At 39.7% G+C, this 25,936-nt stretch overlaps 1 protein-coding gene across 2 annotated transcripts in view; it reads right to left on the bottom strand.

Moving 5' to 3' along the window:
• nphp4 (nephronophthisis 4) overlaps positions 1 to 25,936 on the bottom strand; it is a 178,182-nt gene that overhangs the window by 102,694 nt on the left and 49,552 nt on the right. For both annotated transcript variants that reach the window (XM_046056486.1, XM_046056485.1), the window contains exons 5-7: positions 15,549 to 15,767; positions 13,655 to 13,793; positions 9,601 to 9,653 (exon numbers count right to left, since the gene is read on the bottom strand). In XM_046056486.1, the coding sequence (XP_045912442.1) occupies positions 9,601 to 9,653; positions 13,655 to 13,793; positions 15,549 to 15,767 (411 nt within the window). The remainder of the gene's footprint in view (positions 1 to 9,600; positions 9,654 to 13,654; positions 13,794 to 15,548; positions 15,768 to 25,936) is intronic.

Genomic DNA, 25,936 nt, shown 5'->3' with positions numbered 1-25,936 from the left:
TTGTGTGTGTGAGACCTTCACGAATGTTCATTTGTCTGTTTCCTGACAATCAGTGTGTATGTGAGGGGGAGAGACCGTGACATGGTCATCATGTTTTTCAAGAGAAAGAAAGTGAGAGACAGGTGAGGTTTAAAAGGGTGGAGGATTAAGAGGAAGATCCAGTGAAAAAGAAGGTGCGATTACTGGAATGAAATATTGAGAACAAAAGGCGGAGGAGTCAAGCACAAAAGAGGAAAATACGAGAGATGCACAAGAAAGAGGGGGTACCAAGTTAAAGTGTGAACAATAGGGCTTGGGTGCCAGTAAAGATAGAGAGAAAATAAAAAGTGAACACTCTCAGGACAATGCCAGATACTGACCAATATTGTGACTGCAATTTAAATTGCAATAATTTTCTATAAACTAGCCACAGGCCTACTTGTTAGCAATTACCACGTCACAGCTACAAATGTTTCCAATTCCACAAATGAAAAGGTATGAAAGTCATGATTTTCTTCTTTATGTTTGCATTCGAGAATGGTAATAAAATCTAACTTGATCTTTCATATTACACAAACAGACCTCTTCGTCTTGTGAAAACTATCTCTGTGTACCAAATGATCTGGCAGCCTTCAAATGTAATGCTCCGGTTTCCATTCAGATTTTCCAAGGCCCCCACACTGGTATAACTATACATAGAATGTAGTGTGATCTCATTTACGGCTAATGTGCCGTAACATCATAAATATCCAAGAAATTAAAGTTCAATTATAAGAATGCTAAATGGACTGCACTTATATAGCGCCTTTCTAATCTTCTGTCCAATCAAAGTCAACATTCACCCATTCACACACATCCATACACTAAGGGCAGAGGGCTGCTATGCAAGGTGCCAACTGCTGAACAGAAACTAATAATAAACACACGCACTCACAATTTGGGGTTCAGTATCATGACAGAGATCGAACCACCAGCCTTGTGATCGGTGGACAACCTGCTCTTCCTCCAGAGCCATAAGCCGCAAATGAATGTTAGGCAGCAAATTGGCGTGAGGTACTCCCCCCCCCCCAATAATCACTATGGTAGAAGTAAGAGGTTGAGCTGTAACCTTTATGTGTGATTATCATAAGACAAACACAAGAAGAAAAACAATCCATGCTTTGTTTAACACAAAAATCAATCTCTACATAGCTCACATCAAGATTATACACCACTTACCATTTATTTTGTGTCATGAAAATGTGTTTCAGCTACATGGTTATAATTATATTTACCCCTTCATTTTCTAGTGCTTAAAACAGAGTCATAAAATAAACATCGCTCAGAAATCTTGAATTCCTATTATTTGAAAAGACATCTGATACGAGGATAAGGGATTAAATACCTAACTACTGTGTTGGAGAGAGCTGCAAAAATTAGGTCTGACTGAGCCAGTACCAGCTGCCAAACAGCCCTTTGCCAGCAACAAACTGAAACATGGCCTCACCTCCAGCCCACGGACTACAAGAACACCTGGGTCAACAGAACACGAGCACGACCCTGAAACATGACGCAGCCCGGTACAAGAAATCCTCATCAACACAGGAAAACAAACTCAGCTGCTCTCCCATATGTTGGCTATAAATACCACAGAATCCTTAGTATTCTGCACCTCGGCAAACCGAGAGTGTCAAGGATCAATAATTTATGCGAGCATGAGAAAGTTGTCAGATTCAACAATGCCTACAGACAGAGCTGGAGCGTACCGCTTGTTTACAGAGCCATTTCAGAGATGGATGCCATTGATTAATTGGCACTTGACAGTCATGTTGTTGAAAAGGATTCAACATTTTGTTGACCAGGCTAAATCATTTTAGGATTGAAACAAGTGTATTTTTATAACAGTGTCTTGAGTATCTGAAAGGGTAAGAGACAGAGGGATAGGGAGAGACACAGAGACTGTGTTTGTGAATTTTGCAGCAACACTGGAGTCGTGATGAATTGTATGGTGTCTGCCAACAGTAGTGGCATGGCTTAAAAGTGTTTTCTGTTTCATTTCTTTATGCAGAATCCTGGACGACCTTCAGATACATATCTGCTGTGCACACAGAGCAGCCAGGGCACTAATGACTGCTCTTTTACACCCTTATTTACTCTAAAATATGTCTGTATAGGAGAATGTGTGGGGCTGTGTGTTTAGCTGTCAACTCAAAGCAGCTTTAATTGATTTTTTTGACCACTTGGGAGCAGGAACAAGCTGCAAAAACATCTGACATCATACTAAGTTGTTATGGCAAACTGTGAAATGTTAGCAAATCTTTGTCTATTTAGCAGATACGGAGCATTCATTTCTAGTTGTGTTTGTAGATACTACTCCCCTTAATAAGACAATCTTTGTTATAGTCATGCCCGTGACTCCAGGCTTTTCTGTTTCCCTTCCCTGATTCCCCTAGTGTTTTTGTCTGTCCATCTCTCAATGTCTGTGTGCTGTGGGCGTGGCTACTGTCTCCTCTGGGGCTCCTGGTTACCTGCCAATAACACACCTGCTTCGTATCAGCCAAGGGCGTAGTAAGTTCTGAAAATGATGTCCTTTTCCTTGATATAGCTCACAGTGGTTTGGTCTGCTGCCTACTTTTATCAGACCCTAAGTGACTTTATTTCTAAAAATCTCTTGCTGGGAGAGGTTTTATTGTGCCCACCAACAACTGTGATATGAAATATCTGTGCTTGTCATCAGTCCTGCAGTATTTCAGCCCCGGTTCTCCAGTCACAACAATCACCAGATTGTTCAGTCAGCCACTGTGGTACTAACCTTCAGGCCAAATCTTGTGCTTAACCTAGTTCCAATTATTTCCTCGTCGTCATTGAGAAACTCTGACTTTCCTTGTGCCTCAGGATGACGCTCTCCTGCCTGCCTGCCAGCAAACACCAAGCCAGCCATGCCATCTTCATTCATTCACCCGGCCTGCTCCGTTTTCCATCTGCCATTGCTCACCATCCACTTCCCTTTCCCCTGACTACAATAAATTACCTTTATTTTTACTTTCACCGCCTGGGGCTTGTACTACGGAGCAGGATTTGAGCTTAGCGAAGTAACATGGGGGTTTTCAGTACCACGACAGTTGTTCACTTCTTACCGGGGTAGATCACCACGGTAACTTATGCTCCAGATAAGAGATCAACTCTATAAAAACATCACCTACTGACCTATCAGTTCTCTTGGACATCACCATCAGAGACCGAGGCTTCTAATGTGGCCGAGCTAAAAGAATAAGGCCAAAATGTCATACACCCCATAAGAACACATTAAATCAACACATTCATATTATAGGCTACGCCTGTTCATTTAGTGTTAGCAAACATTAAATAGAAACTGCTGTGAAAAATAACTGTCATGGTTTGTTTTTTTGTACTTTTGTTATTTTCTGTTTAAGTCTTTATAACTTAAAGGTTAAGTGTGTAAGATTTAGTGGCATCTAGCGGTGAGGTTGCGAATTGCAGCCAACTGTCTAGTCTACCCCCCCTTCCAAAGAGAGTACGACAAAAGATGTTGTCTTCTGAGACAGCAGAGAGTAGCCAGTCAAGAAATGAGGTGTCTTTAATTAGATATATTAAGAAATTATATTTACTTAATTATTCAGTAAAACCATATAATATTGTGACTAGTGTGTGTAACATTGTCACTGTTTCTGCACCACAGTCCATTATTAACACAATAGATAAAGTTTACAAAAAGGCATTTTACAACATTGACAAGGAAAACACGTTATTTGTCTTGGACCCGCACCAAAACTGCCCGCCAGCAATAATTACTGGCCCGCAAAAAAAAAAAAAAAAAACACCTCTGAAAGAGTCATCAGAAAGCGTGATTCCCCTAAATGTCCTCTGCCTGAAGATACTGGGGAAATGAAAAAGTGTCCGTAGGTTGATGGATGCGGATCAAACGCCGGAATGCACACACTGCAGCATTTGCTTTATTGTGAGCGTGTGAAACAGTCGCTTCATAATCAATTTGTTGAAGAGGGAAAAAAAAAATTCTCCCGACATGGGATCCAACACACAACCTTCAAGGTGAGAGTCTTGCGCTTTACTGACTGAGCAAACCAAACACAATAAAAATCAGTTCAAACATCATGTCTCATATTCTCACCCAACATCTAATGGATAAAAAAATTGCTCCGATGCTAAACAATGCTAAATTTGCAGACCCCTGCTGTATATTATTACTTCTTCTTCAAATGTACATATTCAATGTAGAGACGATAGTCTACTATGCCAGAATTCTACAAGACGAAGAAGAAGGTTAGTTCCTAAGAACGATTATTTTCACCTGTGTCTAGTTATTCTCCCCTCACTTGTGTATTTAAGCTATTCATTCCTTTGTGTCATTGCCAGTTTAGAGGATTTCTGAATTTTGCCTGCTCCCTTACTGTTATGTGGTTTACCTTTACCCTTAAAGCTTGGAAATATGACATAAGCATTTGCTAATCTGCAGTGGAAACTTAAAATACTTAATAACACAGAGCAAATAACATTCTCATTTTAAATTAATTATGCTTGTTTGGAAGACTTGAGGCCAGATATATAAATGATGCGTACACACAAAAAACATATATATGGCTTTTACACACAAACTGGTATTGTTTCACAGATACTTCAGATCAGGGACCTGTACTACAGAGTAAGTTCAACATACCCAGGGTATGTTTTTGTTATCTTCACTAATGTCTTCACTAACCTTAACAACTACAATCACGCTAAGTACAAGGCTTTATTTCTTCAATCAGTCTCTGTAGTAGGATGATGTCAGTATTCAAAAGCACCACCTACAGCAGCCTATGAAATAGTCCGCGGGATCTTCTTTAAATGATGATGCCACTTTCCAACATATGATTGGTCAGTAGGCTGTGCTTTTATAATGCTGATCTCTGAAAACCCAGGGCCAATCCTGAAGTTAGGTCCTGTACAACTAGGTTGTTTGGCATTTTCACTGTTATTTTTGAAATCTACTCTCCGTTCTGTAAAATGTCACTCAAAAGCACATTTATAAACTTAATTTAAATTATTTATCAGTTAAATTATTTTTGATATCATTCTTTACAAATGTAAAGAATGATATCGCCATTATTTCCCCTTTTTGTTTCATCATGAACTGTGAAGCATTTCGGAAAGTCTGTTTCAATATGTAAACTAATCATTGGTCATCCTTTTGACGTTTAATAATGATGACTGAGATATTGTGAAATACTGCAATGATAGGTTACAGGAACCTCGCAGATGCAACACAATCGGTGACATTGCACTGCTTTTTTGCCATTCTTCCCACTGACAGGTCTATTGAGTGGTGGCGCGGACACAAGTATTCATGTGCAAATGGATGATTCGGGCGTTTCTACATCCATTTATGGCGGACTGTGGGTGTGGAAATAAGGTTTGAGCGTGTGCGTCTAGTTCCACAATGACTGAGATTTATAAAACAGATTCCGGCGCACGTATGACTTTAAAAATCTGACAGAAACAATGCTTATGCATATTTCTATCTTAATGTATACAGACAGTTTGATTTGTGCATTTACAAGTTGAATGCATCGGGCCCGAGATGTTTGGGGATTTAAGAGCTGAAAAAAGACTCTGTACATGCAGAGTGGTATATCCACCTCCCAAAGTGTCATCCCGTAGGAGCCGGCCAGTATGACCACAGTCGTCTTTTGTTAACCACTGGGAGCCCACTTGCAGGCTTCCACAACCCTCGCTGCTTAATCAAAATGAACGAGGATATGTAGAGTTCATGGGTGCAGCGCTCCCACAGCTCCCAGCCCCTGTTGGTTCAATTTAAAATGAGTCAATACAGACCGTGGCTCATTCTGGCCCAAAGAGCTAACACTGAAACTGAGCTGATCTCTCTCCTCCTCCGCTCTGTCGCACTATGTTAGTGTGTGTGTGTATGTGTGTTTGTCCCTGGCCTCCTCCACCCTGAGAGAGAGAGAGAGAGAGAGAGAGCGAGAGAGAGAGAGAGAGCAGCATCCATCACAACTCCCAGTCTCCATTGGCACTTCCACTCAGGCTGAGTGATGATGGTAATGCCCTGTAGCTTAGCTCAGCCATGAAGAATACACACACAAAATACACACAACACCACACACTAATGGTATGTTACATATGGTCGATGTTGGTATTTTTTTTAGTAAGAATGGGATATGAGTCAGTCATCATCACCCACCTCAGACTTGATGGCTGGGTGATTATAATGCAGTTAAATTTATCACATAGATATTGTAGAACTGATCAGTGCCAAATCCGTTGTCAGTGGGAAGCTTCTGACATACACTGATGCTAATGTGACATTTAATCTGATTTGATGCAACTAGACTTGATTATCATCATCAGTATTACTTTTATTTCTCGGGTTCCTGTGGTGATTTAGGTGCTCTGTGATTGACACACAGATATTTTGTTGTGTTTCACCAAGAATAACATTTTCAACAGACACACACCCACACACTTCCATTTTTTCTTTGCCAAGCCAGCTGCATGCATATTCAGTAAAACTCTAAAACTGAATGCAGGATACTGTGAAAGACCCAATATTTCTGGAATCTCAAACATGTAAGTCAAAAGATTAAAAGTCTTCTCAACAGGCATCTCTTTACTAATGCTATTTATGCATCCTAATCACCATGTTGTAGAGAGATCTGGGACAGATAATGCATTTTTCTGTTGCCAAACCAGCCAGAGCATGACTGTGGGTTAATCAAGATGTATAATCTTTGTCTATAGAGCATGGAAGGAGAGCTGTATCCATGTAGAGAGAACTGCTAGAGAGGCTTCCTGATGCTGTCATCCAACCAGGAATCACTCTAGGTCAGCTGTTAACTTGAATCCATTCATATTGTTTTCTTTTGACAAGTACAGGCAAGAGCCTGATAGCATTTGTACACTCAAAACATTTTATTTTTAATAACGTTTCTTCACTCTGGGGTAAAGCAAAAAGGAATACATACGTTTCATCACTAACTTGTGATCAGGAACAGAAATTCTACTTTGTGTGTGCAGACCAGTGTGGGGCAGTAACGCGTACCTCAGTTGTCTTCTGACGATGTGTTACTATTACTTTTCCCAGTAACTAGTGGTGTGAACTTCAGTTGTTCATGTCCGCTGTTAGCCAAAAACTAAAGGAAGAATGGAAAACGAGGGAGAGAGGCGTTCTTTCCACAGCTGTAAGTAGCTACTGCCATTATTTTGTCACAGTCTAAGATACAAAGAACATTGTCGTCTATCTGTGCGACCAGCAAAAAGCTTTCAACCGCAGACATTTCTACATTACATTTTTTGTACCATCTGCTGAAGCAGCACAGCAACATGAAACTTACAGAAAGAAACTCCGGCAGCTACTGCCACTGATGCTTGGACTCATCGGGAGAGAGTGGCGTTAACGTACTGCTCTTATAAACAGGCTACATGTTGCTACAGTAGTTCAAAAGTTGGGATTTAATTGCTTTATTTTTTTTATCTCAGCCGGTGGTGTTAAGAAACGTTAGACCTACGCTATATGCTTTTGGGGGTGAAGAGGGGTGGTAGTGAAAGCAGTGTTTCCCATAATTAGCCTATAATTTGGATAATTATCAACGCGGACCGCCACATATTGAATTTGATTTGAGCATATATTATATTAAGCAATATAGTAACGTAACTAGTTACTTTTATCATCCAGTAATAAGTACTAACATTACTATTTTAAGGAGTAATAAGTAACTAGTAATATATTACAATTTCTGAGTAACTTGCCCAACACTGCTGTAGTCCATGAATAGCATGTATTATTTTTTCTTTCTGTTTCTGATTTATGTAGACAGTTATGAGCATTCAATAGCACACACAAGCACTGTAGAATTCAGCCTATATTGTTAAGCTTATATTTAAACGTTTTTCAGATACCTACTTTACACTGTAAAGTATTTATATTTTCACTGCACAAGAGGTGAGGCATATGCAGTTTTACCATATACAGAGCCGAAGGCCCATCTGAATCTACTCTGCATACATTATTCCTAGAGAACTGCATTGGAAGGATCAAAATGTAGCTATAGTTATATATAGCTTTGATGCCTATATAAATAACCGTCGTAAATTAGGCTGCAACTGAGGAAGCAAATATGAATTATTTATTATCAATTAGAAATTACTAAATCCATTGATTTTTTAGTCTTAAAGCTAGGGTAGTTACTGTTTTTCAGAAGCAGTTTTTGTCATTTGTTGAAATTCAACATCCCCACAGCAATCAATAAATCAAATCTTCTGAAGAAAAAAGAAGAAAATCCGTTTTCTGTACCTGTAGGCCTACCTGGCTTCCTGCCCATGCATTCATTGTGCATAAATAATGTGTTTTGGAAGAGCGACTAGCTGGAGAATAAGGTTGGTGGAAACCAAAACAGAGCAAAGGAGAGCAAATGCTAGATTTATTAGGTGGACAGAAACTGAAGTCCAAATGAATGAAATTGATGCTGATGTGTAACAGACAACTGTTTGACAGCCTTTATAAGATGATAAAAATCAGATGTATTTTCAGCCTGTTCTGCTGCCCTAACTGGCCAAAAAGCAAACAAACATACAAAGAAAATCCTTGAATGCAGCTTTAAATTACATGATTAGAATAGGTGATCTTGCATGGACCCACTGACAGAAAAATCTTATTTACTTTGAGAATAATGTATGAACAAAAGGCAGCTAAAACGCTTGCAGCTTTTAACTTTCCTACCTTCAGAGTTTCATAATTATCATTTCTTCAACTTAAAATGAGCCATCTGACGTTAGCTAGCTGATAGCCCGCCCTATCATTTCATTACCATTATATATAATTATATTTTATCTAGTTGTTAGCTAACACTGGTGTTTAGGCGATCAGTGAAATTGAGGATTAGTTTTTAGTTTAGTTAATAGTTATTGTAGAGATACATTTTGACATCAATATACATATATGTAGTCTTTTGTGAGTCTTGTTTTCACTGTGGAATTCAGGAGTTTTACCTGGCTAGGTAAATGTTAAAATCCAGGTTTGTTATTGCACAAATGTATTCAGTTTCAGTTGTATAGCGCCAATTCATAACAAAAGTCATCTCATCACAGTGGGTGTACTGGTTTTGATATATCATCATCTACAGACATTAGTTAAATAAGCAAGGATATTGTAAGCATGGTAAGATTTTAGTTCACTGAGGCATGCACTAGCACCTGTTTTGTTTTTTTATGATATAGAAAAAAGAATTTGATTCCCCCGGGTGTCATGGTATAATTTGCGCCCTGCTTGCAGCGTAGACTTACTTTTAGTGAGAAAGTTGAAAGTTAAGACAAACCTTTTAGGAATAGCACTAGCTGTAATAGCTGTAGGTAGGTGATAAGTGGACGCTGACAGATTTTTGGGAATCCTGTGGGCCACAGGATTCCTATGGGTTTCCCGCGGGGTGGGAGTCAATTTCACTATTCACCATGGGACAGGGACAGGACCGGAAAAAAGTAAATGGGAGCGAGTCGGACAGGAATCACATGTTAGTTTTTTTATATAAATATGCAGTTTGAATATGATTAAATCCTTTTTTCTGATTTAAATCCACTCCTGTGTCACCATGTACTGACAATGTGTCTTACCCCGGGGCCTTGAGGAGATTCCGGAGGAGAAGCCGGTGGAATGTATTTCTGACCTGAAAAACACAAGCGGAACAAAAGAAGATAAATCACATCTGCATATCACTTGGCAATGTTCAAACAACTCCAGTTTGTGTTTAACAAGCTCAATTAACAATATCGCTCTGTGTACCTGGCTCCACTGTTACTTTTATAGTGTGGTTAAACATTTAATAGAAGATTAACTTGTGAGAGGAAATGGGAGTTTACAGTAAAATGTCATCAGTTCAAATGAATTTCTTATTGATTGGATTTGCAGTCAGGCAGCATCCTGAGGTATACAGAATATACTATAACAACGTGTACTGAATAACTTCAGCAAAGTAAATACAACAACTACTTACAATCAGTAACACATTTATCCAATTTCACACAGATCAGAAGGCAGAGTTGGATTTAGATGTCACACTGAGTTTAAAGTCTAACAATGCTTCCTGAGGCTTTTGGTTGGTAGCCATGGTAATACTGAAATGAAAGGCTTTCCAGCATCTCTTTGTCCTCCTCTCCCACTCTTTCTCGCTCTCTGTGCTGGGCTTGACTGGCCTTTTAGAAATTGCTTCAGTTGCCTGGGGTGTCCTACTGTAGCTCCCATCTGTTCAGACTACATGTACACGGAGTGGACACGGTGCAGGACTGGCTGGCTCTCTGTCACAAATGTGTTCAAATGTGTTCTGGCACCCCCCCCCCGGCAGCCATCTTGTTTTTAGGGCTTCCCAATTTCTCACTGTTTTACGTCTCGAGCCAGTGGAAAATGTGTTTCACCTCATTAGCTGGTCTGACGTGCAATTGGCTGTTCATTCATGACCAATGAGAGGGCTTCTTGACAGCTGCGCAAACTAGCAGCAGGTGTACAAGCGGCACCTATACATGCACAAGACACCATGAATTGAGGAAGAATACATTTAAATATGTAAAGATAATGCATCATTAAAATTCATTAATGAGCATCTATATCACAACAAGATTGCCTCCATATTTTATTCCGCTCAGCTTTTCATTAGACGCAGAGAGCGACGTGGGATGGTCCCGTAAACATCAAGGGATTCTGTAGCTAGATTAGATTAATGAAAATGTATGGACTTCACAAGAATTTACACCCCTCTAACTGGAAGTCATGTTGAGGTCCGTCATGAATAACTTAAATGTTCATTCTGAGAAGATGGAATTGGCAAAGTGTCTTGTTTCTTTCTTAACACATTCAAAGGTTGTGAAACGCAGTGAGCTCTTTCCACATTAATAAATATACATGCATCAAAGGCATGAATTACATATTTCATCCTGGCCATGAATATCATGTTGTTTAAATAAGCTATCTGCAATGGAAATCAGCACACTTACAGGCATGTCCATGCGCCCACACACATAATCTTGGAAAAACAAAGTCAAGGATGATTAAGACGCTGAAAATGAAAGAATGACAGAGATTCATGATATCATTCTCCTCTGAACACTAGCCTGAATCATTCAGGCTTCTTGGGCAATCCTCTGAGGACACTTGAGCACTGATTAAAATGTCTTTAATAGACTTTGCCAAAAGCCTTCTCTACACACCCATAAAGTAGGCCCTGATCAACTCTATTCTTCTCTCCCAAGATAAGTTAACAGCATCATTAGTGGGGAAATCATCGAGTATACGAACGGGGTCCACTCAAGTTCTTTCTGCTGTCACTGGGATTGAGTGGCTGTGTTTAGTGTTTGCTACACTTTTAATCAATTCACTGACAGACACAGAGCAAATCAGCAGTTTCAATAAGAGATGCAGACAGTGGCACATCATTTATCTTTGGCTGTGTGTGGGATGTGGAATATTTAATCAGAACTTTGTTTCAGTGGGAGGCCTCCTTAAAGCTTGGGGTTCAGGAGTTATTTTTGGACGGATATCGTGGAACGGTCATGCTTAATTGGTAACGACGGAATAAAAAAGCTACTGTTAGAGAAATTCAGCAGCATATAGTGATAACCCCCTTAAAATCTGAAGAAAAAAAAACAGGGACAAGGACTTGGTTCAGGTTTATTTTCACACTCTTAATCACTGCACTTACAGAAAGCAAAGAACAGCTAATATGCGTGGTGACACAAGAGGCTGATGTGTGATGCTACAAAATTGCACACTGATTCTTCTACAATCTCACTTACATGGGAAACAGTATGTCATTTCACTGGGAGTCATGCAGTTGAGTCTTAGAAGATATTTTTAGAAATGTGCTAATTTTAAAAGGAAAACAACAAACAAACTTGGTAAAAAAAATAAATAAAAATCGCAGAGAACCTGTGGCCGGTCTCATAAATTTGAGAATCAAAGTTGGTCTCAGATAGGTGTCTTCATGGTCTACACCATTTTCTAGCAAGCACTGCACTTTGTGGATTTCTGTATTTTGTTACCGCAATTGCGACATTGATGTGGTGACACCGTATCGTCGTCACCACAGCGCACCAGGAAAGACGCTGCAAATTTCCAGAGGAAGAGCCGTCTGATTGGCTGGACTGCAGCGCAGTGCGACAGTATTTCCGCTGGTATTGTGTACAGCAAAAATAATCACTGAAGAAAACAAAACTGCTCTTTTCCCCTGCCATTCAATGTTCTAAAAAAGTTTTATAATCAAGTCTGTTTCACACTTTATCGAATACAAAAGTTCAAGTTTTGGGAACAGGCTTTCAGCTACATGTATTTGGTCATTAAGCTAAGCACTCGACAACAGAAATTTTTACTTGATGGTGGCACTACAGGATATATCTGGGGACCGCCAAAGTGAGTATTCTGAGGGGGACATGAATGTGTGTAACGCATTCCTTGGCAATCCATCCAACAGTTGTTGAGACTTTCACTCAAAACCACCGTCAACGTTCTGGTGGTGCTAGAGGAAAGTTCAGGGGATCATGAACGTGATTAGGATTCATCCTCTGGGAACCATGAATGTGTGTACAACATTTCATGGCAATACCACCCAGTAGTAGTAGTTAATATTTCAGTCTAGACTAAAGTAGTGGACCGACTACTCTCTATTAATCGATATGAATGCAGAATCTGTAGGCCAGGGGCAAGATTTTGGTATTGTAAACGTTCTGGTTTCCGCTTGAAGTCCGAGTAGTACTGACCAATCATGTTTGAGTGGGCATTGGTTGCATACAAGTAAACAGTCTGTGTGGAGAGCAAAAGCAGCATAACGCAATACCTGAAAAGCAATCTCGGCTGTTGCCTGACGACTATTTAGCTTTTTATCAATCTCGGAACCCTAAAAATTTGCTTTAAAAAATGTATCTGCATTCAAATCATCCAAGATTTCTAATCGGACTGTAAGCAATGACCGGCGCATGGCCCCGAAATCTGCTGGCTATACCGGAAGCCCCGAAAGTTGGCCATTGCGCACAGATTCCTAGATTCTGCTAGCATGGCTAAAAACCTTAAATGGGCTTAGAAACATGAGCAGAAAAGAAGGAAGACTATGACCCGAACTGCTGTAAAAATCAGTTTACACACTGACTTTCCTGACTGATGCTGCATAATTTTGGCTCAAATACTAGTCATCACGGACTGAAAATAAAAATACTAAAAGTATAGATACTGGATGTGTGTGTTGTTGTCTATGTTCTGGCCAAAGTTCCCCTCTTAGAGTAAGCATTGGCATGAGGATACAAAATTAGGCTAGTTCAAGATCAAGATGCCCTAATGGAGAGTCAAAGTCTTCACCTAGCACTTTGAGTTTATCCCTTTATTCCCCCCAGACTCCAATCATGAAGTGTGCTAATCAGACAGAGAGCAGGTGGTGCTATTGAGATAACATTGCAGAGGTATGGGCTGCATTATATTTCACCCGGGTGTTGCGGCTCACTTAAGATGCACCCACAAAACATTTTGCAGAAACAGACTGCACACATTCGTGTTTAATAAACACACCTTTGTCACGGAGAAACAAAAATGTGGTCCTTTTAAGACTGTGAGCAGTAAAGAGCCTCTCACCTCCCTAGATGAAATTTTAGCTTGCTCCTATTCCTTTCCAAGTAATTAATATGTGTTTACCCTGTGAAGGCGAGGAAGGTGATCTTCTCCGACTTGACACATCCTCCTGCTTTGTCCTCAGAGATGCCTTTGGGCTGGAGGCCTTCCTCTCCAGACTGGACGACAGCCGAAACGATATTATATCCTTCGCCTCCGAGACCTCCGGGAGAAGTAAAGTTCAGACATTTCAGTAACACAAAACAACTAAGATCAATGAGAAAGCAGAAAGAAGCAGGATATATGTGGCAGTGACGTGTAGCTAGGGGTGTGGAAAATAACTGATTCTTAGATGCATCGCGATGTGGACTTGGACGATTCTGAAGTGACACAAATGTCAATAATCGATTATCTAGAGGTTAATTGATAACATAATGTTGACAACAACACTACTAAACTTTCACATGAGCGAGCGGAGCAGAAGAAAACATGAGCGCTACGTTTTAGTCTAGCTGTAAATGTACAGTATAGGTCTAAGTGTGTCCGGTTATTAAAGTCTGTCTGTTTTTTAATTGGTGATAAAGTGAAGGAGGTGAGCGCTAGCTAACATCTCCTCTTCAGACTGCAGTCTGGAAGCTGAGGAACAAGTTGTTTGGCTGTTAGTTCAAGTTCATTTGTTGTCATTCATCCACATATCGAGTACACAAATGAACGAAATGCCGTTTCTCAAGGCCCATGGTGCTCAATACAAGATTACAATAATCTACTTACAGGACAAGACACAACCATGTAACTACACTAGACGAGACAAAAAAAGGAAAAGATATATTAAGGCGGAGTGAACGTGGTTTGGCTGAAGCATTGTAAAGTACGTAGTTCAACCCCCATCTGACTCTATACTAATAACAGCAGCATCAGAAATGAAAATAGCAGCAGCAGAGGTCAGTAATAATGCTGTTATAATGTAATAATGCTATGCAATGTTAGCTACATTTATATGAAGTAACATTAAATAGCTGCATTTCAACTACCTACTTAGTTGGATTGTTAAATACTTTGCTTTCAAAGTACCAAGTAGTCACACAGGGAGAAAAATACATCTTTACCCTGTTCGTTTTACAATCGCATCGTAGCCCTCATAATCGTAATGAGGTGCCGCATCGTGATGCATCGTGATATCGAATCAAATCGAATCGCCGACAGGATAATCGTAATCGAATCGTGAGATCAGTCAAGATGCACACCCCTAGTATAGTTATTTTAAAATACCTGACTTTACAGCTAAGGAGCGAAAAGTCATCAATTGCAAATACCATCATCATTGTTGGTATTTGATTATCATTGTTACCTGTGGAAATATTTGTATATTATTAGTATGTATGGTATGAATGTGTGGTTTTGACTTGTGGATACACTGTTTCTAAATGAGGTATTATTATTATTATTTTTTTTTTTAATTATTAATATTTTTTCTTTGAGATTATTGATGAAGGAAGCAGCTATTTTTTGTATGTATAAATTCTTTGATAGACTGGGGTGGGGTTTAATAAGTTTTACTTCTTCCCACTCCATTTCAAGCATAAGTGTATAAGTTATTATTATTGTGTATCTTTTCTGTTGTCACACTATTTTGCTTGAAATAAATAAATAAATAAATGTCGGCTTTTGCACCCTTTGACATTTTTTATGCTGTCACGAAAAAAAATGGGACTTGCAGACAAAAGTGTACTATCAACTGTGATGATAATATACAATGCAGAGCTTTAAAGGATGATTTAATGTGACCTTTTAGAGGTACTATATGAGGGCCTACCAATAAAGACAACTTGTCAAATATCTTATAAAGAAAAATTGAAAGAGAAACATCTGTGTGAGTGCTGAAATGTCCTGAAAACAGCAACCTTGTCTCAACACATTTCAACACACTATTTACATTTTGTTTCTTCAACAAAGACGTTCCTCTGTGCTATTGTGTTACCTGAGCTGTGCCTTGAGCTGAGAGTGGCGCAGGGCTCTGAGTTTTGGCAGACATCTCTGTGCTATAGACCATGACTCCATGAGGGTTTGGCTTTGCACCTCCTTGCAGAACAAGCTGTACCTCTTTCCACTTCCAGTCAGCTGGCTCCTGAAAGGGGCACCAAATCCCCCAACGAAGGCATTGCAAGAAGGCCGCTCGGGATGTGGATGTGGTAGACAGCTGTGTGATGGAAAAAGACACAAGACTGAGGGACATTCAGACACTGACATGATTATTATTGTTTCCATTTAGGGAATTTTCTAAAAAAAAAAAAAACAAACAAACAAGTTCATTAGTTTGCATGAGAAAGTATGGATTTAGGACATCTGCTTTAATTTGTTTAAACAGTGCTTGTCAAATCATAGCAACTGTAACTGGGTGCAGCTGTCAATTTTTGGATTCCTCCATATCCACTACACCAGAGTTTAGAGAAATATACAGGTTTGGCTTTCTTTTTGTTTTGCCTTCACAATTCCACATATACATTCATTGCAACATACACTGTAACCATCACTGACTTATACACTGCAGATTCATTTATTACATTGCTCTAAACCAGCCATCCCAGGAAAAGTAAAAAAAAAAAAAAAGCCTTTTGCTTTAAATCATCCACAGGGGACTCTGAGGCTTTGTGAATCGATTAATAAACTGGCCAGCCTCAGACTATTGTAATCAATCATAGGTAGGACTGTACAGAATACACAAGGAGCCTTTTAGTCCACATCATTTCAAGACAAAGCAGAGCATATAATGGTTCACTCAATGCTTATACTGTAAGTCTCCAGAGCACAGTATTCACATGTAATACCATAATCCAATACTATAGGTCAACATTCATTTTTCATCTTTATTGTTAATGTCATGCATTGTCCAAAGGGTGGTCTTATGGGAAAACAGGAACTGCCTGAAGTAGTCTTGAAGCAGATTGTGCCAACACTGCTGTTGATACAGTAATTCAACATGTGTGTTGAATGAAATTGCACCATTTGATCAAAACATTCCAAACTGGGGTTGTTACAACCGGAATGTATCTTAAGGCCCCGATCAGACAGAAAGCGCTTTGCAGGTTCAAAAACGCGTGTGTGCTGCGTTTTTTTTTATCTGACTAGGCAACCACCGAATCAGCTTTCCTGTCAGTCTAATCGAAGAGTGTAGCAATTATTGTACAATTATTGCCGCTAAGTAATAACTGTCATATAAATAGACAAACAGAGGGTGCTATATCTGGCCCTGTTTGAGGGCGAGAGGTGTACGAACACGCAGGAGACAGGGAAAAGTGTGGGTGCATGAGACCTTCAGAAAGGGGAGACACCGCCGGTAGCCGGCTTACCACCATCTGGTCCGGTAGCTTCGTCTTAATGATGGTCGGTTCAAGGCGGTAGTTCAGAGGAAAATGGGAGTGGTGTACGACACCACATGCAACAACTATAGGGAAGATGACATTGGTGATACAGCTAGGACCCTGGACAACACACTGAATGAACACCAGAAACGGACAACATCAGCTGTCGGTGAACACAAGACCAAAACCAGTAACAGCATCTACTGGGAAGAGGTCAAGGTCTTTCACCAGGAGTCATTGGACAGCCGGAGGAAGATCAAGGATGGCTGTCCACATCTGATGCCAAACGATCATCTGAATTACAATCTCCGCACCATTTACTGTTATCATGTGACCAATGTTCCATGCTTAGGTCATGTGATGACAACTGAGCTTTCTCCATGACAACTGAGCAAGAGGGCGCAACAACAACGGACGACAGTAAAACCTCAAATTGTGAAACACAATATAGAAAACACAATGGAAAAATGGCATTTATGTTTGTTAATGTATTAATGTGGGGATTTGCTCCACACAGCTCTGATGTTGCTGCTATGTTTTGTCTCGTCAGTGGAACAGGAGGTTGAGCGTACATTTAAAGTTAAAGCTAAGTCTGTTTCTGTTGCTCTTTGTCGAATTTTGCTTTTATTGATCAACCAACTTTTCCACTTCAGCCAAGCTGAGATGTTCTGCGTTTCCACTCGGAGGATTACCTCTCTCAGCAGAATCCTTATGCTGCTCTGATTCATTGAGAGCTCCCTCAAACAGCAGTGCCTTTTCCATTAAATCTAACTGTATAACCATCCGCCACAACCATTTACCTCTAACAACTTCAGGTTAAGTCAGCCTTTACTTACTGACAGGCGACAGTCATACTCACTGCCACAGGAAGTCCTTGACAGGGAAACTTTTAAAGAAACAACCAATGCTGCCTTTGTTTGTCTGATGAGAGCAGTTTCAAAATGTCAGATTATTATGCATTATGCAAAGTAACCTTGCTGTCCAGTGCTTGCTCAAATAAACCACAAAGTAAAGTGTTTGGATAGGTTAATGGAGTTGACATTTTGCACACTACAAGGAGGGAACAAAGCGCACTAAAGGTGAAACGGTTAAAGACATGTGTGTTGTTTTAGTTGCCAAATCAGAGTATACACCTTTTTTGTAATACAAATGAACAAATCTAAACCCATAAATATTTTAAAACTTGCATGTTTGCCATTTCCACAGCCATTATTTAGAAATGTGCCTTTGATTTCTGCTACAGCTTTATAGACTGTATACGTACATGTAGTCTGTGTTATAGCTTTGACAGTGCTTCTGTGTTCCTTGTTTCTTCCCCTTCCCTGAGTTTCCAGTCTTCCCATGTCTGTCTCTCTCTGTGTTCGTCTTTGCCTGCAAGTCTGCTGTCGCGGGGGAGGCCATCCCTTCCCTACTCTCCTGGCTCCCAGCTCAGCTGTATCTACACACCCGGTCTCAATCAGCTCATCATCCCTCCCAGTCTGCTCACCTGGGCCCACAAGTCAGATTTCTTAACAAACAATGAGGGGGGGGGGCGGGTGTTGGCAAAGAAGTTGTCTGGTTCTTATGGTGCTTTCAGACCAAAAGCGAAGCGAGCGTTCGAGGCAGTGAGTTTACATACAATGTCAATGCAAAGATGCATAGATCCTGTCAGGCGGAGCGACGCGAAGGGGGCAGGGCTGGCAATGCGAAGACATTTGTCTGTAACTTTATTTCAGCTATCATTGTACTTTACTGTGACCAAGTTAGCATAGCATAGCCCTGATCGATCCAAACTCCATTCAGAAAACAAACATTTTAGAAGTTGTTGTCCTGCTGTCTTGCTGACAGACCTGACAAAGCATGAATTCATATGTTTAACAAATCTGCATCATGTTGTAGTTATTTCATGTGGTGAATATCAGGTATGGTACCGTCTCTCCCTTCCGTGTGAATATAACGTACTGTGATGCGCTTTAGCTTCGCCTAACTAGAATCACTGCTGCCATGATCACCTGAAAGTCTGGGCGTGACACCTAATAAATGCGCTTCTGTTACTTAATACCTAATTTAAATATGTGCAAATAGCGCAGAGACGGGACTATTTGCTTGTTAGTGCAGTTAAGGGTGCATTTCACCCTCTGCAGGTGCTTTGAGAATTATAAGCTTTCTTTTTTGTCTTATTTTTTATTTATTTAGGAATAATTTCCTGTCCAAGTCCTGCATTTGAGTCTAGTCTGAACAGTTTGGTCAGTCATACACAGTGTGTTACTGGTGTCCAAGTCTAACAAATAGTACCTAGTCATATCACTGAATGTTTGCTACTGTATGTACATGAAGACCTCTTCAAAGTCTCACATAATTCAAGATGCCCCAGATGCGGATCAATACTCCATTCCTCTCGAGAGGGAGTTTGTTTCTGACTATAACTCTACCCCCAAGTAGCACAGACATTAACAGCTATTTCTTTGAATTGTAACTCCGGAAATATATGGCAGCCATAAACAGATTGCAGTATATTCCCCCTTGAGGCATTGCCTGTTTTTCCATCTCATGGAGTTGAATTAATAAGATGCTTTATATGAAACATTCAATCAAACAAGTCTATTTTCAGAGTGATGATTTTGTAAAAACGATCCAACTAGAGAAAGATCACTTTATGGCACAGGGAGTAGCCAGTAAAAATTGTGAGGCAATTTATCTAATGCGTCTCTTTTTTTAAGCACCCTCTGTCTCTAACATGTGTGCTCCCACAGAACACAAGGGAAAGAGCGAAATGAGTGTCTGGCCCACGACCCGACACACTCACTTCTTGTATTATTCAATGAATATATTCGGTTGCAAGGGATGATTTGGGAGCAGAAATGCCGGCTGAGCTCAGAGCATGAGAGAAACAAAGAACCAATCACGGACCCATTTTTTGCAGGGACACCTACAGCCTAGGGAAAAGCTTTTATCTGTCCGACACTCAATGCTTATCACGCACTTTCAGTCTTTCAATCACAGGAAAGTGAGAAGGACTCTATGTTCACAATTGCACTGAGTAACGACAAGTAAGGATAAAAAGGAATAGAAAAAAACGTGAGCCAAACACCCATCAAAACTTAACATGTTTCACCACAACCACATATCTTCAAACACATGTGAAGTGAACATCCATCATTGAGTTTCAAAAAAGTACTAACTTATTCATGGTCAAAATGGAAGATCTTTAAAAAAAAAAAAAAGAAATTCTCAAAAGTGGAATTCTGTGATCTCAACAATGGCACTGAAACATGGACAGCACAAATTAAGAATTCCCTTTGAGAAAAAAAGCTGGCAGCAACATGAATTGCTATCATGATTTCAGTTCAGTGGTTTTAAAGTGTTTTGGAATGGTGTGATCTACATATGAACTGCATATACTGCTGACAGCTTGGGCTGGCAAACAACAGGATTGAAGGAATCTCAAAGAGACTCTTAAGTCGTTTGAGTAAACAAACAGGGATAATAGTTTCATATAAAGCAGAAAATTCACATTATGCATGTAATCCTTACACACAAGCAGTTCACAACGTTCGGAGGCATACATGAGATTAAGAACAACAATATGCAGTTTCTTGATTATATGACAGCGGAGATCAGTGCTACATCAACGTGAGTGTGTAGGTGGTTTATTGGCATTGTGGTAAGGACACAGTGATACAGGAGGTAGTTAGCTGGTGTATGCATGTGGTGAAGGCCTTTAGTAGAGACGAAAGTTGCCTAAAGGGTCAAACACATCGACTCATTCTGAGCACCACAGTAACTCAGTGAGTCTTAATCAATTGCAAAGCCTGCTGGTGACAGCAAAGAGACATCAAATCAATGACATTATATTTCAGTGGAAATAAAATATGACTTTTTGCACTTGCACAGCTTTGAGCAGGAAACGTTTGAATTAATCAAGGAATTTTCCATTTGAATTTAAAATCGCTTTTAAGACTGTTTGCTGTGGCGCTGGCCATTATGTCGGACAAGGCGGAACGATCAATAGTCAATTTCCTCAAAGTGTGATTACACTGTTGATTTGAGTGTTAAAGGCTATATTTAAAATAAGTCATTAACTTTCACTCGGAGAGCAACCAAGCACTTGTTTCAATAGTGCACTTGGGAGAAAAAATAGAAACAGTAGCCTAAGGCAAAAACAAGGCAGCAGCAAACTTTTTCATGAAGTTGTACTGAAAACAATAACCGGCGATGTCACTGCACACATAATTGCTCCAACTGGCAAAGCATTTTCTAAGGGAAAAATCCATCAACCTTGTTTAGAAGTGTGAAATATAACACTGCAGTATCTCCAAATAAAAAAAAGTGCCTGTTTCAAACATACTACCAGGCGGAAACAACGATCCTATGTCTGCAACCTGGAGCAAGAAAGGTAATCATCAAATTTTAGAAAGGGGGGGGGGGGGACTGTGAAGAGGGGAAAAATGTGAAATTATCAAAAGGTGATGGCGAGTTTTGCACATCAAAGACAGCTGAAACCCCATTTCATCCTCACTTACAAACTTAAAAAAGGTATGAAAGGCCTCTTCTTTTACATAAAAGTTAAAGCAACACTAATTTAAAAAACATCTACCAATTCAGAGCTGCTATTGCTATGCTCATTCAAATGTGTCCAAATGTAAAAAAAAGCCAAGTTTGTGATAAGCTGAGATAAGGCGGGAGCAGGAACATAGTTTTTGGGAAGCTCAAAGAAAATGACAAGACATTCAGCGACTCTGGAGTACAGCAGGAATTAATCCTAAATTAGGGGGATGTGAGCATTGATGGGAGACGGAGTCTGACAGTTATTACTATTACCTTAGTCTGTTGGGCTGTTCAAGTCATTATTTCAGCCAAGACCCTGTGACAGGCACCAGGCCCACAGCACCCGCTACTTATTCTCCACAATGAGATACCCTGGAGGAAGTGAGGGAACATGCACAGAGATCATTAACTTAAGAGCACTAAACCACTCACATTTTCATCTATCTGCACAAGTAGTCCAAATGAACCCAGCAGGCTACTGTGCTCTATACTGTGCTCACCAAGGCCAAATAGGGCCTGGGAAGTTCTGCGCTCAGTTTTAGATCCAGCCTTCACTGATGGCAAAACTTCAAGGAGATGTTCATTAAAAGGCATGTTCACTGCTCAGGTCAATTTACTGTGGATGTGCATATTTTTTAAATCAGCAGTTGGATACTCTTCTTCTACCTGATGATTAATACAGACAGAAGATGCACATACATAGCGATGACGGTTAAAATGCATGTGTAATAACAAATCAATCTTTTATCTCGGGATTTAGGACTTATTTGATTTTATTCTGGAACATTCTTGAAACATACTGTTCTGGAAACTACTGTAGAGAAATATTTTAAACCCCTTTGCACATTTTTTACTTGCATTTGAAAATTAACAGTTTAAACAACAACCAAATAATTGCTCAGATTGGAATATCTTGACAAATATGCTTTGGATTGTCATGGCATTTTGAAAAAAGGCTCATTGATCCCAGATGATCCTAATAACTTTCATGATCCCATGACTTTTCCTCTAGGGCCACCACCAGGTTGACATTTCTGGAGTAAAATGTCATGAAATTTCATATAGTTCCACAAAGGATGAATTGTTATGGCTTTGGTGATCGCTTAAATTCTCCTCTAGCTCCGATATAAGCTTTGGTTTATGAGAAAAATACCTGCAAAACGAATGGCACTCCCATCAGCCTGAGCTGCACTTTGTGCATAATGCTAATTTGCAGGACAGATCTTAAGGTAAGCACTACCTGCTGAACATGTTAACATGACAACCACTTCCATTCTTACATTAACTTCATCACAACCGCTAAGAATCAAAAACAAACTTTAGACCTCAACATTTATCCACCTTATAATTTGCTCTGTTTTTAACAAGCAGTTACATAAAGTGCCTCAGATGATTATCTCTGGTACTTGATGATTACCTCAGATAAAATGTTCATCACCTGAAGATAATGATATGTTATGAAAGATTAAAAATGACTCCCAAATCAGCTGCTGAAAGTAAATGACAATGCAATGTTATATCTTATCCATATAGCCTCAAATTAATCTTATGATATTTTCATCTTTGAAGCAGTGTTTCCCCTCGGATTGAGTTACGAAAATGAAGCAAGCATTTAGTGCGTAGTATGTCTGAATATAAAACCCCAACACTCTGTCTCAGCGGCATTGCTCTTGTTTCCATGAGTATGCTATGCACATTAAAATAGCTTAAAATTTCAGTGTTTTCCCTTAGTTTCATGTGAGCTTTAGATGATGTTTTGGTGGTGGTCATGGTCGGGGGGGTCCAATGAAAAATATGTAATGTCACATATATGTCACATCATGTTGGGCCATTAATCAATCAACACCCAAAGATCAGTCTTCTAGGGAGGAACTACATCCATTCGATTTGGGGAAAGTAATTTGGTTGGTTATGATGCTCTCCACAGTGATTTTACATTTATAGCACAGCATGTTTTGGGCATCACCCCCTAAAACCCTGTTAATATGACTAATATAATAATATGAATCATTATAGAGACAACTGTTCGTGTTTGCCTTTTGTGTCTTCATTTTACAGCTTCTGACATTTATCTGTAGACATTAATATAAAAAATATGAGCAACATGAGAAACCTCCTCCCTTCTGAGGTGCATTTTATTTGCACATTAAAATCCAAAAAGAAACGTCTCCTCATTCTCTTAAAAGTAACTAGTTTGCATCACTAATTTGCTTTGCTAACCTCAGCTCCTCCAGTTACCTCCGTCCTTTCTTGGACAAGTAGGTTCTTTCTTTAAATGGAGCTAATGTTAATTTACATAGCAGCCAAAAGACGTAGCCTACACTTTTCTGCTCAGCAGCGCAGTCTGAAGGGCGGGGGAGAGGTTAGCTAGTGCAAACCGGCTTCACTTTTCCAGCAGTTGGGGAAACAACAGATGGACTTTTCTTGGTCTTGAGAAGCTGACACACCATAACTGACATAGTACATTTACTGCCAGATTATTTTCCTCCGCTCGCGTTCACCGTCACTTTCTGCCGCTCAGACAATCAAACACTCACTACACACCTCCCGATTCGGAGTTACTGCTCTTATAACAGCACCTGTCACGTAGATGTCCTTTGAAGATCGAGGAGAGGAAGTGAACCAAGCGATGAGTGTTACTGTGCTTGCATAGTGTGTGAGTGAAAATTAGTAGCGCATTGATATAATAATGATTGTGGTGGTGCTGCTCCTGAATGCATAATAGGGTAAACACTGTTTGAAGTATGAGTACATAAAAAACATTAAAAAAACATCAAAAGCTCTGTCGAACTTGAAGTCTGCAGGTATTTATCTGGTCTGCACATGCAATCCAACTTGACGTTTTGTAAAGCATTTTTGTACCCTAGCATGTTTGGCTCAACTAAATGAACATAGTATACATATTTTGTCAAAAAGAAAATACTATAGACAAAAGACTAGTTAGTGTGGGATGAATTACACGTATGTTGTTTGTTAATTTAAAAGCTAATTTTGTCTGTCAAGAAAGTCGCAGTTTGTCGTAAAACAGTAAAGTAACATTTAGTTTTTTTGTGAAACCACTCAATGAACTACATCTATCTTCTCGCAAAAAAAGGCACCAAAATGCTAACGCTGTAATGCTGGCCAACATTCATTTAAGCAACAGCTCCCGACAGGCCATGCTATACGCTTATTATATCACAGTTAAGGGGCGTTGTTTGGCAACTCCCTTAACTGTGATGTAATAAATGTATATCATGGCCTGAAGTGAGCTATTGCTTTTATAAAACGGTTACCAAGTGTGGCAAAAAGAAAGTAGGCTAACAGACGCACTACAATTTGACTTTTTCATCAACAGACATTTCTTTATGAATACGGATCTGTGCAAAGGAATTCGACGTCATACCCGTTGTATACGCTCATTATATCACTACTATAAACCAATCAGATTGTTTGATTTGAGCTACCCGTTTTATAATGTTTGTTTGCTACTACCTAGGTAATCTATGTTCCACGCACAAATGCATCTCAACTGATGTGTTCAATCCAACGAATCTTGTCCTTTCATCACATCATCTACTCATGTAAGTTCTTTGACGTTAGCTTCAGTCATTGAGAGAAAAAGTTACATCACCTAAGCGACCTTTGGGTTTTTGGTCTTTGTAGTTTCACAGTCTTACAAAAAACTGCAACTTTCTTGAGTTTTGAATTTATATTTTAAATTGACAAACATCATATGAGTAATTCCATACATACTTTTTCTGAAATAAGGTCCCATGGTGGTCTACCAGAAGGGGAGGGACTTAGGCACTCTATCCTAACTAACAGGTGGACATGGGAGAGACTTGTCAATCACAAGGTAGCCACGCCCTAAAGCGTACCCTGCTTTATCATCTATTTTATTCTAAATTGGAGTGTTACAAAATGAACTTCCTGTGGTCATTGAAGAAGACTTGAAACAAGCAATTGAGACCATGAACTCATTAGGAAAGTGTTTACAGAGGTAATAAATCAAGTGAGAAGTAGGGTATTGTTCTAATAGACTTCTATACAATCAGATTTATTTTTGCAGCCAGTGGAGTCACCCCCTGTTGGCCATTAGAAAGAATGCAGGTTCAAGTTGGGCTGGACGATTAATTGAAAAGTAATCGAAACCCGAAATTCAGATCCTCTAACCAACGTAATTTTCTCATGTTGGTTATTTCGGTTGTTTAATCCTGTTAATAGTGTATTGTGTGTGTGTTTATGCCACTTTCCCCTTGAAACAACTTACCGCATGTGTAGTCACATGACTACGCCCCATCAGTCTTTCTCATTGACCTGCACAGCCTTCAGGCCGGAGCCTGGAGCACAGGGAGATGTTAGCCAGCGCTAACCGCCTTCACTTTCCAGCAGTTGTGGAAACATCAGACAGACTTTTATTAATGGACACACTGAGACTGCTGGACTGAGAACTTATTACTCGCTTGCTTTCAGCGTCACTTTCTTCCGCTCGCTCTCT

Source organism: Micropterus dolomieu, linkage group LG08 (genome assembly GCF_021292245.1).
Source record: "Micropterus dolomieu isolate WLL.071019.BEF.003 ecotype Adirondacks linkage group LG08, ASM2129224v1, whole genome shotgun sequence".
NCBI lineage: Eukaryota > Metazoa > Chordata > Actinopteri > Centrarchiformes > Centrarchidae > Micropterus > Micropterus dolomieu.
Note: the sequence above shows the minus strand (reverse complement) of the source record. Positions and strands in the feature narration are given on the sequence as shown.